Genomic DNA, 19,456 nt, shown 5'->3' on the forward strand with positions numbered 1-19,456 from the left:
ATCCATTGGTTTACTTCATTTTTGATGGAGATTATATCCTGAGCAATTCATCATTTCGAGCCGTCTCACTGTCCCAAAACGCTTTCGTTTTAAACAAAATGATTGAATTCACTTAGATATACATGTGTTGGTCTTTACCAATCTCGTTTCTGGCTAGGAAAGAATTAATCACAGGTTGTTCATTATTATTATGATATACGATCCTCTTTTAATCCATGAATTATAGAAACGTAATGCTCTCCGCGATCGTGAAAGTCTATGGCCAGGCGGTGCTATTCCTTATGTTATCGACGGGTACTATAGTAAGTATAATATCTTTTAATCAAAATTCATTTAATAATGATAATGATGATATAGTACTTGTAAAGCGCATAGTTTTCATAATCTCTAAATGAGCTTCACAAAATGAATTAACAGAATATTGCACTTCATTCTTTTTTATTGAAGGGTTTTTACTTCTAAAAGGTGTCATACAACATTTAAACATAATGATCCATACTTGTATTAAATAATGGTCTGAATTTTTAAGTAATTTTGAAAAATTAGCACCTTCTCATACTACAGTGCGTATCAAAAAAAGTATACACTTAGAAAAAAATCCTGTAAAATTATACATTTGTAATATCCTGAACATTTTTCCACATTTTAACATTGGTACAGATCCATTTAAGCAATTGACGATATAATTGTCGAAATATATTTCCGCTTGAGTGAGCACCACCTACTTTTGAAAAGTTAGTGAAAAATGATTTGCGCAGAACTTTTAAATAGTTATGCGAATAAAAGTAGACCTTAATCATGAAGAACACGTTCAATTTGGCAAGTAAAACTGATTTGAAGATATCTTTTACCTTTTTAAACTTGTTTCCTTGCCCAAAACATTTCGAAGAGTGCATTGCGCCCCACCCCATTCCCCCACACACCGAGGCAATCGTGACGATATTTGCTTTACATTTGAGCTGTGATTTACAAGAAATGGCTTAGGCTTGACTTTCATTTTTTAATCATTGTTAAGCTTGGGAAAAGTGTGGAAAACAAGTATTAATGAAAAATGAAATGTAAACCCACTTTAAATGATAAAAAATGCTGGAGATGTCTGATATAAACTTTTGTTCAGATTCAGTTATGTCCTCAGATCCAGCTGGCACAAAAAGGGTAAAGATTGTGCTTACTAAGTGTTGAAACTTCAACTTGAGTTGCAAAATTGTTATAAAATGCTTTAATGTATCAGTTCTATTCAAATTGACCAAAAGTGCAAGGGAAATAAATGAGAAACGTTTCGCAGGGTAAGTTAGATTTCGCCCTTTCCCCTTGACATAGCGTGAAAACAAGCATTTCTGCGCAAACAGATTTCTGCGAGCTTTACAAAAATGGACACTGCTCACTCAAGTGTAACATTCTGTCAAAACTTTCATTGGATAGATGAGACCCAAACCAAAGATTATATGTGAAAAAATTACCCACATGTTGTATATTTTTCAATTCCCATGGCTTTTTCAAAGTGTAAACTTTTTTTGATACGCACTGTATAATATGTACAGATGTTGGTAAATAAACGTGTTTGTGAAGTTACAACAATTCATTTCTTGTATGTTTTTATGGATATTTTGCAGTGATGTTTCTAATCGTTTTTTCCTCTTGATATTTTCTTCAGATATTAATCACAAGAAACAGATTCTAGCCGGTATGCAGCGATTTCACGAGAAGACTTGTATACGATTCGTCCCCAGAACCATCGAAAGGGATTATATCTTCTTTACACAAAACTTAGGGTATGGAAAAAAATAGAAGAAAAAAAATCATAATGAAAAAAGAGAGCGGTCGTTTATTAATAACATCGCCTAAACTTTATGACATAGTTGCAAATGTTGTCATGAAAATGCAACGATCAAAAACATAGAATATTGTCCAACTTGTCGGAATTGAATGGCAGTTATTCAATGCGAATTTGAACCAAAGTGCATCAAACTATTCTATTCGAATTGACATTTTGTACTTCCGTGCTTTCAAATGCAAATCGAAGAAGATGTTCTTTGAATGCTTAATATACATTTGATGGCTGTTTTGCTAAATTCAGCAGGGAAACAAATATATGATTCCCACTTCGAACTTAAATGGATACATTTTGTGAAAAGGATAAGGGTCCCGTTTCATCAGGTTTATTACCAACACAAAATAAAAATGTTACAGGTTAACTCTCAGTCAATGAATTGGTACGACTTGAACAACTTGTATTCATAAAAACATGAGCTTTATATAAACTTGGTATTGGTAACGTAAATCGTCAATTTGAAAAGTGTCCCATAAACCAAATTGCATGGACTATTTAAAAGATGGAATATGTTCATATCTTAACATGATATGTTTGATACTTTTGACTCCCTTTTAGTTGTTGGTCAATGGTCGGAAGGACGGGTGGTCGACAGAAGATCTCGTTGTCAGGTACCTGTAGGGGCAGTCGAGGGGTCATCATGCACGAGCTCATGCACGCCATTGGTTTCAGGCACGAACACAACAGACCGGATAGGGATGGTTATATCGATGTTTACTGGCAGAATATCAAAGAAGGTGAGAGTTCAGTAAATAAAGTATTTCTAATTTAAGAATCAAAAGGGTTCGGCTTTGGAACTGCCCCGAATATTCTATTTTGTCTTTTGTTACTACACCTTTCTAGTCCTTTCTGTTTTGGAGTTGTGCATTGTCAAGACTGTTTGACATACGAAAAGTAGATTTTTCAAATTTTATATTTTATGTTCTACAGTTTTATATATTTTTTTTAGATATTTTTGTACATGAAATATACATTTTATGTCTATTTTTATTTTTGATATTTTGTAGTAATATTTCAAATATTCTTTTGTTTTAAATATATATCAATTACTCTTTCTTTTCTCTACCACCCCCCCCCCCCATTATCCTTCTTTTCACGTCCCCCTTCCACCCAACGCCACTCCCCCCACCACTTTGAGTCACCCTCCCTTTACCCCTTCCAGGATTCACTACCAACTTCCGTAAGTACAGCAACGACCAGGTGCAGACCCTTGGCACCGGCTACGACTTCTTGTCCCTCATGCATTACCCGTTGACAGCGTTCTCCAAGGACGGCAACTCGGTCACCATCGGGCCAAGGTACCCGACCTACCAGATCGGTGATGTTGGCAACCAGAACGATTTCAGTCACATTGATATCTATAGGATCAACCTGCTCTACAAATGCGGTCGTAAGTGCGATTCTGTGTTTTTGATGACCTGATTCCTAGAGGGGAAAAAAAATAAAGTGACTTACTGTTTCGTTCAGTTTCATATTCTGGAAGCGAGATTAACTATTGCTGCACATTATTTCAATTTTGAGAACATGGGTTGCCTAATACCACTTGACAATGTTTGTGTATTTTTTTATTTTTAATGAGTTTTTTATTTAGTGTTGGTTTATCATATGCCAATTAATTTTATCAACTGATTATAATTGGATGCACTTTAAGAACTGTTAAAATATGAAATACATAAACCTAACAAACCATCAGTGAGATATTTCATATAATCGTTCTTTTTATGGAAACGTAAAGAATTAGCAAAATGCGAGCTAAGAGTTTTACTTTTTCATCATGTTGCTTTTCAAATAAGTTGGTTTGAATTGTGGCCGGTATGATAATACTTGACAAACACTAAAATCGTTAATCAACAGGAAAATATCAACCAACCGCCGCACTTTTCAATCTTCATGGATGAAAAATAAAATTTCCAAACTCATTTGGCTAACCATATTCCTGCCATTCGTAGAGTCATGAAAAACTTATCAAAATATCTTTATGAATTACATTCATATTGAATAGACCTATTCATTGGTTTTGAAATTTCAGAATGCGAAGACTCGGATAAGTACTATTGTCCGATCTGGGCGATGATGGGTGAATGTTCTGCTAACAAGGAATGGATGACCAAATACTGTCCCTTCAGCTGTGATAGATGCACTATAGCTCTCCGAAAGGGTGACGGGCTTGGTAAGTTAACCCCCTCCTCCTCCTTCCTCCGTAGCCCTTTGGAAGGTTGACAGATTCACTACAGTTGCAAACGTTAGACGCTGTGAAGTTTTTGCTCATCGAGATGGATAATATACAAGGGAGAGGCGAAATAAAGCCCAGTATATAAAATAGATAATAATAATGTGGGCATTTGTAATGCGCAATCAAGAAAGAAAAGAAGAAGAAAATGGAAAACTACTAAAGAGGGGGAGAATAATAGTTACCTAAAATCCGATTTGGGAGGGGGTTTTAATAGCATTTGATATGAAGAGTCCAAGTTATAAGAATTTGAATGATAAAGTTCGGCATAGTGTTAGCAATAACAGTAAATTCAGTTCCCATTAGGAGTGACATTTATACACTGTAAAAACTGCGGTGTTAAAACTGACACCAATTGGTGTTAATAGAGGACCACACCCTGAGGTGTTAAAATTACACCCTAGAGATTAAACGTAACACCAAAGAGTGTAAATGTAACAACAAAATGTGTTGTAATAACACCTATAGGTGTAAAACTAACACCACCAATTTAACACCGTTGTAAAATAACTGGTGTGGTCCTCTATGTACACCGGTTAACACCACAGTTTTTGCTGTGTATATCAATTTTGCAATCAATTCTTGCAGAAATTCGAGGTTAGTAGTCGTAGCATTACCTCCAGACTTTGAATATGATTTTACTTATTTGAATTTTTAGATTTGACGTAAAAATGGTAATGTCACCAGTATTTTAGTTGCCCACATAATTATGTAGACTACTGCTAATCAGTGTTTTTAGTCTAATACTTCTCTAATTATTGTTTTCTTTGATGAAGTTGATTTATTTGTATCACTGTTCCAGCCTGCATTGACACAACGTCCAACTGTAAACGTTGGTCTAAGATCGGGGAGTGTGAACGCAACCCAGCTTACATGCTGCAAAACTGTCGTCGTAGCTGCAAACAATGCAGGGCCGTTGACACTGAAACGGGACAAGAAGACGGTGAGTGAAAATCATATTGGAACAGTTTTTAAATATTTTTATCTATGTTGATTCTTGCAATCATTCTTCATTTTTTACACTGTAAATAGTTTTGATTTTGATACAGTTAAATAAAACCACACCAAACCAAAATACTCAAACCTGTTAGATATTGAAATTTCCATTCTGTTTGCATTCTTCTAATTATGCAGAAGAAATTGCGAGATTAAACACAATGCTATAATTTCTGTTGATTTGGGGGAGTAATGGTGGCATCTGAAAAAAGGTGAATACTGGAAATATCACCTCCCCTGTGATTTGAGGGGAAAGCTATATGAGGAAAAATAAACCATTCGAATGAGGGTAATTTTCGGCACCAGTCATGCCATGCAAAAAATAAATATGCTGTGATCATGAATTACTCATTGTTATGACTGGGTATCCAATTTATCACAGGGGGTCTATTGCAGAAATGGTCGTGTTTGAATACAACACTATAAAATCATTCGCAAGTCGTAAATGCGCTCATTTGATTGGTTGAAAATCAAGTTGTATTGTATTTTTAGAGTTTTGATTGATCACAACTCTTCCTGTAACAGGCCCTCGAGCAGGGAAGATCCGTCTTCTGCTTTTCGTGATTTAATTAAAGTATCATTGTCTGGGATGTTGCATGAAATATGGATTGTTATTTGCCTTCAATTTCTAGGTCGCGTGACAACATTTACGATCCCATCCTATCTATTGGTGGTTGAAAATATGAGCTTCAACATGTGAATTACTCAAGATTGTTCATCTACTTCATGATAGAGACTCCTGTTTTTCGAAAATAAAAAGCAATTCCTATTCTTACCACATCAACTCCATTTACTTTTGTTTTGTATTTTGCAGGACTCGCTTGCCAAGACGATAACACTCTATGCTACGATTGGGCAACGCTGGGTGAATGCAGTAGCAATGCAAAGTTCATGAAGAAGCATTGCAGACGTAGCTGTCGTGTCTGCACTGGTGGGGACGGCAGAATCATTATCGATACCGGTATGTTGATGCCGAAAGATCGGTAACCCATCGCACAGGAGTCGTCGTCTGCCTTTGCGACTTCCAAGACATGCCATGCTGAAAGACGAAGAAAATTCGTCAATTGCATGTAAATGGTTATGAGGAATGTTGAAGCATAATGCGCATCAGTTAGGCATTTATTTCTCTTTTTTTTCTTTTATAAGTGTTGATGCGAATAATTATTTTGGATGGGTGTGTCTGTGAATCTGTACTGAGCAAGTGTTGGGTGACTGAGGATCGTTGTCATCTCTGATGTTGCGTGATACAAAAAATATTTTTTTTGCAGGTTCTTAACAGCTTCTTTTTCTCACAGGGCAGTCTGACCTTTTGTCTCTCAAGTTACCGGTAATTATGAAAAATTGAATACATTTTGATATTGCTATCAAAATGGATCGTATTTCAGGGTTTATGTGTGTGGGGTTTAAGGATATGTGTGTGCGGTGGCTTTTATGGTTAATATTTCCAGAAATTATTCGGAGAAATGTTGTGGCAAACTCCTAGAAGTCAGAGCTATTTAATCATTAAGTTTATTTCTAAAATCCCATTCAATTTCACTGCTTACCTTTCTATTGACATTAATGCTTAATTAAAAGAATCTTTGATCTATTTTATCATAATTGGTGCTGGTAAACTGATAAAAAAAGTCTGGCTGAAATGTTCCCCTGAGCTTCTATCTATACAATTCATATAACAATCCTGCCTAGCCCACCCTCATTTATAATACCTTGCTCTAGGTTTTACTCTAAAGTAGTCACGTTTTAGAGAGTGAAAATACAAAATAATGTTTTCCCTCTATTTTTCACTGCTTAATCAAATTGCTTTTCCTTTCATAATAAATCGAGTAAAAGCGAATATATTCTTACCCCTGGCCTATTGTAAGATATTATTCTTTTTTGACATTCCTTCCAACTCCAAATACCCCTTGCATGCTACTTATCTTCTTCGTGGTGGGTGTATATAGATTCGGACGAATGCCAAGACACGACGATGGACTGCGCTCTCTGGGCAGCGCAAAACATGTGCAAGGATCGGCAAAAATGGATGGCCGAACGTTGCCGACGAACCTGTCTGTGGTGCAGCCATCGAATTGTAACCATCCCCGATCAGCCCGATGAAAGCCACGTGACCGCCGAAGGTGGAGTCGCCACCAACGAGACTTCACGAACGGGTGACGAAGACAACCGGGTCGGTGACGAAATCGGCGTCTTGGGTGACGAAACGAACCGAGTGGGTGACGAAACGAGCCAAACGGGCGGCGAAGAGACAAGGGGAGGGAAAGATGAGCTGGGAGCCAGTGAAGGAGAGGATTTTGGAGACAGGATAAATGATGAAAGGAATTCAGATACAGATGAAGGGAGTAAAGTTGGAGGAAACCCAAGGATTGGAAGTCAAAGTCATGCAGAAGGAGAGCTCTATGGAGGATCCGTAAATTCAACAGGTACACCGTTGACATAAGCGAAATATAATCGTTTGAATGAATATCTCTATTTCACAATGCATGGAAATGATAGTTGCGCCAATAGAATTCTTGAAGATGTCATGGTATTGTAGTTTTGGCCCTCACATTTTAATCAGAAAGTCATGGTTTCAATTTCTAGCCACGATGTTCATTTCTTTTTCCAAGAAATTTATCGCGTTGTGGATAAATGGCAGGAACTTTCATTCCCACAGACGCCGGGACGGAGGTCGATTTAAAGCAAGGCTAATAGTGACAATTAACGCCTTGGCCACTTATTTATCACTTTTTTTTTTTAGAGAGAAAGACATTAAAAACCACTTATGGTAACCGTATGATTAATTGTAACATAGTTGCTGCCTAACGCCTGTAATGGGTTTACAAATAAACTATGCTTATATCAGCACCCTAAATGCAGTTGTTCATCCTTTGTTCTCATTTAAAAGTGTGAATTTGTATTGTAGATGTCAATTAATTCGTGAAATTCTTCTATTTCATATATTTGTTATTACTCTTTTACATATTTTTATATTCTTCTTAGGTTGGAGTAAGCCACAGGGTTGTGTTGACGAGCACGATACATGTAGTTCATGGGCATCTGACGGTGACTGTATGACCAACCCTGAATGGATGGCGATCAAGTGTCCTGTCAGTTGTGGATTATGCGGGGATACCGGTATCGTGCCAGGTAAATGGTTTGAATATCTCCTTGAATTGGTTTTTCTTGCAGAAAATATCAGATTAACTCGATGTCACCATACCAGTATAATTAACTCCATTCATATTTTGTTTGATTCTCTCTATATATATAGTAATGTTATTGAACAGACTATACCGGACATTTATATTTATTCAAACTCACCACGGCTAAACTATTGCAAGCCTTACTAAGCTTTATACCTTTCCAACCTACCAGGCGTATTGAGCTTTGTGTTTTACAGATAATAACAAAGTTTTTAAATTCCCTAGACAACGATTATTTTATCTGCAACGTCTTTCCTCTTAGCGAGCGATGTGGTTTTGGTCAAATACCATACGGGTTTTTCGACTTATCCTGTAATAAATAGCTATGACTCCAATGCTATTTTTTCATGTTGCCAAAACAAATATTATTTAATGATTTGTTTGAATAAGATGTGATGCAAAAAAATATGAAATGGTATTTATAATTCATAATTTGTTTTAATTTTCTGGAAGTTCCCGGGGAAGTTCAGAATTATAATCCCTAACTTCATTTATTTCTGTATCTTCACTTGCTACGATTTGCATTTACAAGTTCCATTATTGACCCCCCTACCTCATTTCAGAAGTCATCTAAAAATGAATACAGTCTAGCTCACGGACTTTTCTCGTCTTTCATTTTCGTAAATTCGTCCCATCCTTTCTAGCCTGCGTTGACCGGCATCGGAACTGTTCCTACTGGGCAATGATCGGGGAATGTGACGAGTACCCGGAGTGGATGGTGGCCAAATGTCCGCAGAGCTGTGGCCTGTGCGGACCAGAACCGACCGCAGAACAGATTGAGGGTGGGCAGCATCGGATGGGCGTGGTCGATACTATGACCTGCAGTGACCCCACCCACAGTGATTGTACAGAGCCGTAGTGGGCGTGGCAGATTTCTTTTTCACCAATGCTACCTGAATTTTGAGACATTTTGTATGGCTTCCAAGAAAATGTTTGTTCCTTGTCTTAATGAGAGTCAATCAACTCGAGTTTTCTTAATGGACTTTGCATTGCAATAGGTTTAGAAATCAATAATTTTATGAAGAACATGCATTTATACCTGTATAAAACGTTGAAAATTCTTATTCATAATTTGCCATGTATTCACTTCGATTGACATATTTTGAAAAGAAATTGATAACTGATTATTTATTGATTGAAATCAGTATATGTAAAAAAGAGAAGATATTATATAAATTATGTTAGTGCCACAATTAAAAAAATATTGACTCACTTATTGTGTGAGAATAACCCACTACGGTTCAATAGAGTGATGGAATTTAACAGCTTTTGCCATCAACATCTTCCATAAACTTGAATGTGCATGAACGCCAATTTAACCAATGGCATGACGCCACTAAAGTCATTACCTCACATCTGATGACATGAACGTGACGTCATGATGATGTCATAGTAATACTGACAATAAGCACCGGGAAGATGGACGTGAGATGCATGAGATGGAGTGTGGACTCATCGCTTTCGACATCGTAATTGAAATCATCGTCGAGTTCATCATCGCCCAAATAGTCTCGGCCATGGATTGGTTAACAATGGACTGTGACACTGCATGGTTTACTAGCCAAAAGGTTTGGAATTAAAGACTAACTTTTAGATTGTAGTCTAACAGTTCTTAGTCTCAGACAAATATATACAAATATTCCAGGGGTCTTTCCAAAAGAACTAATAAAGTTCTTGAGCCTGTTTTGAAAAACGAAACCATTGTATGACTTAGATCAAGGATATTTCATAAAGAATAGAGATGATTGTGTAATTCACAGAAGAAAAAGTTTTAATATAAAAGCCACTTTTCGTTCAAGTACAACAAAAATATAATGAACACTTCAAATTTGCTAAGCCTTAAAAGACAATTCGTTTTTATTTGACGTGTAACATCACACACCGGTCCCGAAGTCACTGATTGTGAAGTTGTATTTAAGAGACGATTTCGAAAAAGACCACGTCGTTTTGATATCTAGGTTTCGGAATACTCTCGGACATTTATTTTGTGTGTGATTTCAAAGTTGCAGCAGCACACAGTCATACATTCATGATGTTACGAAACATATACAGGAAAACAAAATTATATCATTCAGAGAATCAGTCCTTTGGAGCCAACTAAATCGTGCAAAAACTGAAAAATATGAGGACAAGAATTGTGATGATATTTCTGGGGGAAAATATTAGTATTAGAAAAATAAAAGTAAATTCGGTAGAATCGCAGTCATCCTGCATGTGACCTCAGTATATAGCTCTCAGATTTAAGCACTAATACTTTATGGCGTGAATATAGTGTGATCCAGTTTTAGAGTATAAACATTTAATTTAGAACGTATTAATGATAGTATTAGTCAGTTTTGCATGCACGGCCTTGGATATGAATGTATATAGAGAAATTAACTAGATACATGAACCGCTTTGAACAGTTGTAAAAAGTAAATTCTGAACTCATGAAAAGGAATGCTTTATTTGAAAATGAAAACACGATGATTATCGTATATTCGAATGACTGCATCGACTGAACTACATAATCACTGGGTTGAATCCAAGTTTGAATTGTAGAGGAAACAAAATTAAAACCAAAAACTAAGTGCTGAAAATTCATGGGTATTATTATGGATGATAAATTAAGCTTGTTTTAATACCACATTAAGATGAGGAAATGCAAATTCTACGTTGGAGAACAATCGGAGTACTAAGAATATAATGTATTAAGTGTTTGTTGTATAGATACGAAATAATTTCCAGTTTGTTTTGAAATTGTTAGTTCCCTTTGCACTTCTAAATTTTCAAGTAACCTTACGCCTGTTGTTTTCACGGCAATGTTCAAGTCCGTGGTTTTTTTTTTTACTTTTTTTTCGCGGGGGGTGAGGAGGGCGTCACTTCGTCAATAATTTGCCCCAAAACGGAATGTTCTGACTATTTCAAAACAATTCTACGGCCCTTAACTTAATATTTTGTTATTTTTTATGCAGGTTGCGAGGATAACCACATGTTTTGTAAACACTGGGCAAAGACCGGGAACTGCGATTCGGGCCATGTCTGGATGCGAGTACACTGCAAAAAGAGTTGTGATTTCTGCTCACTGCCGATAATTAACCCATGTAAGAAACTATTAATTGTTTGGAAATTTCAAATTCCGAGGTTATTCGCTATATTTTTAGATCTTTCGATTGTGGCTTCGTGTGGAAGTATGATGATAGAGTTGCTACTTTTTAGTCTCTTTTCGTTGGAAGTGAAGTTTGATTGGGTCTTTATAATGTTTGGTTTAAGGCCATAAACGTGGAGTATTGTGAACTTTTTGTTTATCAAGCTAGTGTTTTTGACACTTTAAAATAAAATAAAGAAACCTTTGCTTTTAAGACTATATGATGACATCCATGTGTAAGCGATATAAAACGTTTTTATGTCTTTTCAATGATTTTTTTTCCTTTATCAAGCTATTCGTATTTTGTCTTTTAGATTAAGGTATATTCTTTTTTACTAGATTCATTACATCACTTATTCGTTATGGAATTTCAAGGATCTAAATACAGTCTTGAATGGATGTATTATGATTTATGAACAATTTCAACTTAAGGGATATTATTGATTCTTTTACTAATGAATGACGTTTTTTACTTTTTTAGTTTTATATTCCAGACAGTCATGACAACATATAAGCAAATTGAAGGCATGTCATCCCTTGGCCCCGTCTAACAAAAAATTACGATTGATTCGATCAATCTCAACTATGGACGGCAGCAACATTAACATCTATTATGCACGTTTGTTCAAAATATTTTCTTACTGTGATGTATATTCATGCATTCATTGTTTTCTTGAAAATTCACTGCGCTTCTTTTTGCATACAGAGGACATTGTGCAAATTTTCTCGTAGAAAGAAATCATGACATTGATGGATTTCAATAGAGTTACGATTGTTAGACAGGGCCCTGGTAATACACTTTGAGAGCTTTAGAGATTGTATATGCTATCCTTCTCCCCTCTCATAATTTAGCGTGCATGGATGCTCAGCAGAGGTGTCGTGAGCTAGCTCTGAAGGGGGAGTGCCGGTCTAACCGGGGCTGGATGGCCTACCAATGTCCCCTGAGCTGCGGTACATGTAAGAAACAGGACCGGTTTGAAGGTATGACCATAAAGCAAAGTTACAAAAAATAGATTATTTCCGAAGATAGATTCGTTTGACATTAATTTGAAGTTATATTGTGGCCCATAGGCGATTTCCCTACATGGTTTAACAACATTTGATTAAATTTACCTTAAAGTGATTGGTTAACATTGGTTTGACTTTTAAAAGATATGAGCGAGAAGGTCACACTTGTCACCTGTGTCTGTGATATGTTACAAAAATGAAGCCCAGAAAAAATTGCGTTCGAAAATAATTATTTAGTGCTTCAAAAATTGAAATATAAAGTGACCGGAAACACCATCTTAATTTCATCCAATTCACTTATGTGTACTATTTAGGTGTCTATAAGACGCCTATTTACAAAATCAGGTTTGCCTTGTAGTTTTAGCTTTTCATTCTCAATAATGGTTGTTTTCAGGGTTTATTAGTTCTAATACATGCACTTGTACACATGTTTCATCTTGGTTTGAGAATTTTTTTAAATCGGCTGCTCACAAAGTTAAACAATACCTTTAAGACTTGAACCTCATCCTTTTCATAATTCTAATCAGTGTGATAAATTGATATAAAATGTATAATAATCTTCTTTTCAGTAAAGGGTTGATAGACTGGAAAGCTGATTATTACTTGACAGCTTGATAGGGTTATTCTGAAAATCAAAATGTCATGTCTATCGCATGACGAATTGGACAATATCAATCTTCAAGAATACTGATTTTTGTATGCTTGGCCTATTTTTCATATTTCTGTGAGATTAGATTAAGATTTTATTATGTTAAGATGAAAATGTAAAGATATTGTCAAGCTTCAACAGTATTGCCCCCGATTCAAAAAAGTTACTATTATTACAGTTCTGAAACTGTCAATTCTACCCTGTATAAATAAAACTACAAATAAATAAATCAGTATGGTATCTTAATTATCAGTGGTTATTATCATATTCACAGAGCTCTTCGAGTAATGCCAATGAAGCTTTCCGTGATCATTATGGTAGTTGAATTATCTGTGGTCAAGTTTCTATAAATTGTATTATTATGAACCTCACACATGACTGACAATTATTTCATAATCTTCCCTCGGGATCTTTTTTTCTTCTTTTGATTACCTTTCTTTTCCCTTTACCAGAATGCCGAGACAGGTCCCGGCGATGTCAGCAGTATGCTGCCGATGGCCAATGCCACACTCGACAGAGGTTCATGAATGACGTCTGTCCATACAGCTGCGGTTTCTGCCGCGTCGGGAACACCCTACGAAGCGGTCGCTACCGGTCATTCGATCCCGCCTTGCTGGACGCCGGTAGCAGTCAGAGCGAACAGAACGGCGCGGTTACCGGAGACGAACTTCTACCGGCATCGAAGCGACGACCGTCTCAGTCGTTGCGCTCGCGGTTACGGCTCTCCAGTATAAACGTCAACCGCAATAGTAACGTTGATAACCGCAACTTCAACCGCAAAGGAGGACGGTTTCTCACTTCAAGTGGACAAAATGAAACACGTAAACAAAAACAAAGAAAACGTCGATTTCGTAACAGAAAAACCCGCCGCACGAGGAGTGTGAACTAACATTTTTACTATTTCTTGCCTGAAATATAGTGAAATGTATATGGGTACAGTATTTTTTCCTCAGTGTTTTTGCAAAATGTTGTCAACAGATCCCCATCAATCTTTAAATTGTGAATGGACACATTTCTAACTGCCCGAGTGTCCTTATGATCATAATTGAATGATTTGTGTGTTTAATTTCCCCGAACCAGTACTTCACTTTATGTTATGAAATTGTATATGTAATGAAAAAGACAACTAATATATTTGTCATGACTTTTCATCCTATCTCCCACAAACAAACACTAAATAACTGGGAAATGGTTATGAGAATATGAAGTACTATATTGTAGATTGCATTGTTGTATTTTTTATTAATCCTTTCTTCGTTGTTTTGTTTGTTTTGCAGTGAACGCTGAATCTGTTTTTATTGATCTCTCATCAAATATCTGCCTGTTATTGGGTGCACGGTATACATCATAATCTTCCATTTCACTGTATTACTAAAAATCTATTCATTCACTCTCTTTAATCTCCCTTCAAAGAAGAATATACGCCAATTTTAATTCTGACAAATGTAGTTGCAAAAAATTCCTTTACTAATCAGTATTTGCAAAGATAACATTTCTATGACTGATTTTTCCCCCTATCCTCCTATACTAATTTGCCTTTTCCTTTAGCTCCATGCATCTTAAAGACAATTTTGACAAATGTACACCATCATCGGTCCAGATCCCCATAACACGACGATTTTGTTCGGGGATTGCAAATATAAAAGAACAATTCTGATTGGTTCCTGGTCAGTATTTTCAACAAATACCCATGCAACAATGATCGTGATTGGTCATTTCCATTAAGCGATTAATTGCAAACTTTTGTGTTACGAGGCCCGTTTCAAAAAGCTTCACCATTATGGTATTACCATAACAGCCTCAGCATGCAACTTATCAAAATCAGACATTCCAATACTATAATGAAACAGTTACAATGACCCCCATTTAATCTAGGCCCAGACCAATGTAGTATACTTGATATACCCTCTTCAATATGCCTATGTGTTTCAATGAACACCCCTATTTCATTCACAGGTAAAAACGACTGATATAATGTTATCCAAGCCCGCCTTACACTCGGAGATCCACTGCAATCCGAATTGGAAATATGTTAATTTTAGTTGGATCCACCATTACGACATGTATAGGGTGTTTTGCAAGAAACTTGCGTTCATTCCAAATTAACGTTAAGTCACAAAATCAAGTGTTAGTCTTTATGTACTAAACCATATTTATATTTTCTATTTATTTGCGTTCACGAACAATTCGACTTTCTTGCAACACCCAATTACTCTTGATCTTGGGAATTATGCTCGATTTCAATTGAAAGAATTTTTTTGCAGCACTGCATAGTAAAATCAAAATAACGCCATCACACGTTTGCTTGTTTGAGAAACATTTTATTTGTTTCACATAAACTACCCCACTAACTACCACTCACCTTTCAACTGATTTGGCTAATATTCTGGATATAAGGCTATCCTTTCACAAAATTGATTATGATTATTATTGATTAAAATACGATAGTCTTTATAATAATAGTTATGATAATTAGAAAAAAAACAAAGAAAGAAGGAGAGGAACGATTTTAAAGGACACGTCGAAGAAAAGAAAGAAAATAATAGTAGGCCTAACGAGTTGGCGGTAATAGTCAAATGTGACTGGTCGCCATCAATATCCAACAAACAACGATTATGAAGCACTTGTATTCATTGTTTAGAAACTGCACCAGAAAGATTCAGTTATAGTATATGCTTAGGTTTAATGGCGTTGCGAATTATTGCAAACATCGGATAGCAGTGGATCGCACAATTTGAGGCGGGCTTTTGATAAGAGGTGTGTTTGTGTCGTGAATGGTGTCTTGTGTATTGTGTATTGTGTAAAACTACTCGTATTTTGGTTATGTCTTATGTGACACATTTGTCTTTCTATGTTGTGTCCTGTTTGTTTGGTGAAAACTTGATGGAAATACGCATGTGTTATAAATGTTTTGATTACGTCGGACCTGAAGTATCAATTTCGTTTTATGTTATTTTGCACGTGATATTTTTTTGATAATGTTCGTTTTCCTTTGAATTCCAGTGTATGTTTTTTTTCTGATTTTAACTGTTTAGTTTGGCTTTAGCGATTGTTTAGACAAAATGTGTGGGGTTTTTTCATAGCATCAAGCTTAAAATTGCATTTTGATCCAGCATGAATTTTAATTCTGAGATGCTTTATAAAACAGTTTTCAGTATGTTTTTATAATGTGATCTCGAATGAGCGCTTTATATTATTTACAAGATACATTCTCCGAAAAAAAATCATAAGAACATAATTTATTGGTTTTTAAAAGAAGTCTTCATGTCTAATATCGGAAAATAAAAAATAAATAGTTTGATAATGTTAAGTGACAATGTGAACCAACAGTATTACATTATATTTTCTATAACTGAATTATATATATGTAAACTGGAATTAAATGTTTTAATATCGTGTTATGTTTTCTTTTGTCCCTTTTTTGTATGTGTTGTTACGTGTCTTCCTCTCATCCTGCATTATTTATTCTCTCTGTCTCTTTTTCTTTTCTCAATCTGGCTGTCTTTCTGTCTCTCTTTCTCACTCTCTGTCTCTTTTGATGTGTCTTTCATTCTATCTATCTCTCTCTCTCTGTTCCTCTCTTTTTATCTCTCTTAATTTCCCTTTATTCCATCGCTATGTGACCCCCCTCCCCCCGCCATCACTTAAATTGTATTTGTTCCATCGTGTTGTTTCATTATGTGGCGCTTTGTTCAAACATCTAACCTTCTTCTCTTTACCTGTCTTTCATCTAAGTTCACTCTCCTTGCAATTCTCTATCCCCTTCTATCTGTGTATATCTCTTTCTTTCTACCTCTCCCCATCTTTCCGTCTTCTCGCCCACCTCTCGCGCTCAACCAATCCATTTCTATTTGCTACACGTACTCTCCAATCATCTATTTCATTGCTATCGCCCTTCCCCATTTGACCACGCCCATCCCTCCCCAAACCCCGCCCACCTGTTCTGTGTTTGTGTGTAAAACTCATCCCCACCATCAGGCGAGTGCAGGGACCGGAACCCTCAGTGCCCAACGTGGGCCAAGACCACCCGATGCCTCGTCAACCAGGGGTACATGCAGGAGAACTGCCAACTCAGCTGCAAGTGGTGTCCCAAGGAAGAGAGTATGAAACAATTTATCTCTTTAAAGGCCACCGCACACCTTACGACTGTTCACGATCAGATTTTACAACAAATCGCATTTTGCTCATTTTCTGAAAATGTGAATGGAACATTTAATTTTATTTGAGGTTAATATTACTTGAAAGAATACAAGTATAACCATTTTGAAAGATTGCAAGCCTTTATTTTGGAGTAAAGCCAAATTAGTTTCAAATCGTAGCCACTCATACGACTGCTATGACGTCATTACGACTAGATATTAGATTTGCTTTTATTTCAAGAAGGATGATAGCATAGTCACATATTTTAAGATATGTATTCGTACGATGATTTCGAACATGACACAGTAAGATATTTCAAGTCTCAATATTAGAATCAAATTCAACTCCGTTTTATTCCATAATAGAGTCGCAGACCAATCGTAAGATGTGCAGTCGCCTTCAGAAATCATTTGTAATACAGTAATAGTATGATACATTGTGTCCCAGAAAAAAAGTAATCACAAATTTGGCAAGTTAACAATATGTCATTTTAAGGCTAATATGATCTGTGCTTTCGTCGGCGTCTTATGCAATTCATGCGGTGTGACATTTAGGTATGAACGAGTAAACACAATTTGAAGAGAGGACGCAAAAAAGCATTCTGTCGGACAGTATTGAATAGGGGGATTTCGTCCCTGAAAAGTTCCATATCTGCCCTTCAAGGGCGTAGGCTGGTTGGAGCGTGGGGAGGTGGAACTACAGTGGTATGGGAGTGCACATCTTTGGGAGGTGGAACTAATGTTTGGAAAATCAGCTGTTGAAAGCAGAAGGGGTACAAATTTCGTTTTGCTTGCCAGTGTCGGAACTCATCTTCCCTAGCGAGAGGTGCACGTGCACACCCCCCCCCCCACGGCCTACGCTCTTACCCTTTAATATGGCATCTCTCTTGGAGTATCAATCAAATGCCGTCCGTCTAATGACTTGGGCATCCTTTGCACATCATTCTTTCTCCTCCGTTACGCTTTTACTAATCTTCTGTAGTTTTTTTTTTTTTGAAGTTCCATAATACTGCGATATTTACAGTAAGCCTAATTGACGAGACAGTGACGATCTATATTATCAACGTTTTTTTCAGCCTGTGTTGATATAGATCCTGGTTGTGAGAAGTGGGCACGAGGAGGACATTGCCTTACCAACGAAGAAGGGTTGCGAGATAAATGTCAGAAGAGTTGTGGACATTGCGGAGAGGTCGAAGGTATGTACTAGTAGCTAGCAAGGACTGTAAAATTGAAGAGATTCAGGAAAAAGACATTTTGATAGATGTATTTTGACAGAGCGGCATAAACCTGGAAATAACACTTGTTCCACAGTGTGTTCACAGTGTGGAACACGATGTGAATCACCTTCACACTGTTAAATTTGAGCATTTCAACAGTGTGAATCACATAGTCGGCCATGTGAACACGCTGTCAACAGTCACACTGTCGATGTGTCCACAGTGTGAAAATATCTTCAATTTCACCTGTACAGTCTTGCTTGGACGTCTTTGGGGATAATATTCATCTCTTGACGGTCCTTTGTATTGTTATTGTTCTTTAAGATTAACAGACCTCTATCTTTCCTAAATAGGGATTTATCCCTTCCATCATCTTCTTCATCATCTCAAATAATATTTCTGAATAGGAGTGACCGGTCTCCAAAATCTTCTAAAATACATTTCGTTTTATCACCACAGAATGTCGAGATGTCCACCGGAAGTGCCGTGAGTGGAGGAAGGAAGGCTGGTGCAATCGAAGTCCCTTGTTCATGAGGAAGTTCTGTGCTCCAAGCTGCGGCCTATGCGACGACAACAGACCAGGAAACCATAACGCCACCGTCGTTCAACCAGCCCCAACGGTAGGTCCAAGTCCAATCACACTTTTTTCTTCATTTAACTTCTTGAATTGGAATGAGGTACGGCCACGCACATGAAAGGGGAAGACCTCCCAGTAATTCACATTTGCCTATATCTATATTGGTATTATTGATATATGCATGATAGAAGAGGTATGGGGAACATTCTAGAAAATTCTGATACATCGTTAGCTCCAAAAGTCAAATTCTATGTTCCAATAAGTTACAACAAATTAATGTATAAGATTGATGATGAATTCAATTTGATCAAATTCAAAGTGACGAATTAGCTCTTTCAAATCATAATAAAAAATCATATTTATTTCATGAATTGCATGTTACATGTTTGGCTAGAATTAGGACGTATTGATATTCTTGCGATTTGTTTGAAGATCAGCCGAATTTTCAAAGTGGAATACTATCTTGCTTATTCTTATGCATGTTCCTAAGGTCCAGTCTT

The 19,456-nt window shown here is 36.6% G+C and overlaps 1 protein-coding gene across 1 annotated transcript in view; it reads left to right on the forward strand.

Moving 5' to 3' along the window:
* LOC121406855 overlaps window positions 1–19,456 on the forward strand; it is a 40,846-nt gene that overhangs the window by 19,508 nt on the left and 1,882 nt on the right. Inside the window, exons 5-20 of the mRNA XM_041597727.1 lie at window positions 227–302; window positions 1,655–1,772; window positions 2,390–2,568; window positions 2,994–3,221; window positions 3,861–4,001; window positions 4,864–5,004; window positions 5,872–6,018; window positions 7,001–7,477; window positions 8,037–8,183; window positions 8,884–9,021; window positions 11,194–11,322; window positions 12,219–12,347; window positions 13,476–13,844; window positions 17,002–17,124; window positions 18,239–18,358; window positions 18,839–18,999. Coding sequence (XP_041453661.1) covers window positions 227–302; window positions 1,655–1,772; window positions 2,390–2,568; window positions 2,994–3,221; window positions 3,861–4,001; window positions 4,864–5,004; window positions 5,872–6,018; window positions 7,001–7,477; window positions 8,037–8,183; window positions 8,884–9,021; window positions 11,194–11,322; window positions 12,219–12,347; window positions 13,476–13,844; window positions 17,002–17,124; window positions 18,239–18,358; window positions 18,839–18,999 — 2,823 coding nt within the window. The remainder of the gene's footprint in view (window positions 1–226; window positions 303–1,654; window positions 1,773–2,389; window positions 2,569–2,993; window positions 3,222–3,860; window positions 4,002–4,863; window positions 5,005–5,871; window positions 6,019–7,000; window positions 7,478–8,036; window positions 8,184–8,883; window positions 9,022–11,193; window positions 11,323–12,218; window positions 12,348–13,475; window positions 13,845–17,001; window positions 17,125–18,238; window positions 18,359–18,838; window positions 19,000–19,456) is intronic.

This window comes from Lytechinus variegatus, chromosome 2, assembly GCF_018143015.1.
Source record: "Lytechinus variegatus isolate NC3 chromosome 2, Lvar_3.0, whole genome shotgun sequence".
NCBI classification, from domain to species: domain Eukaryota; kingdom Metazoa; phylum Echinodermata; class Echinoidea; order Temnopleuroida; family Toxopneustidae; genus Lytechinus; species Lytechinus variegatus.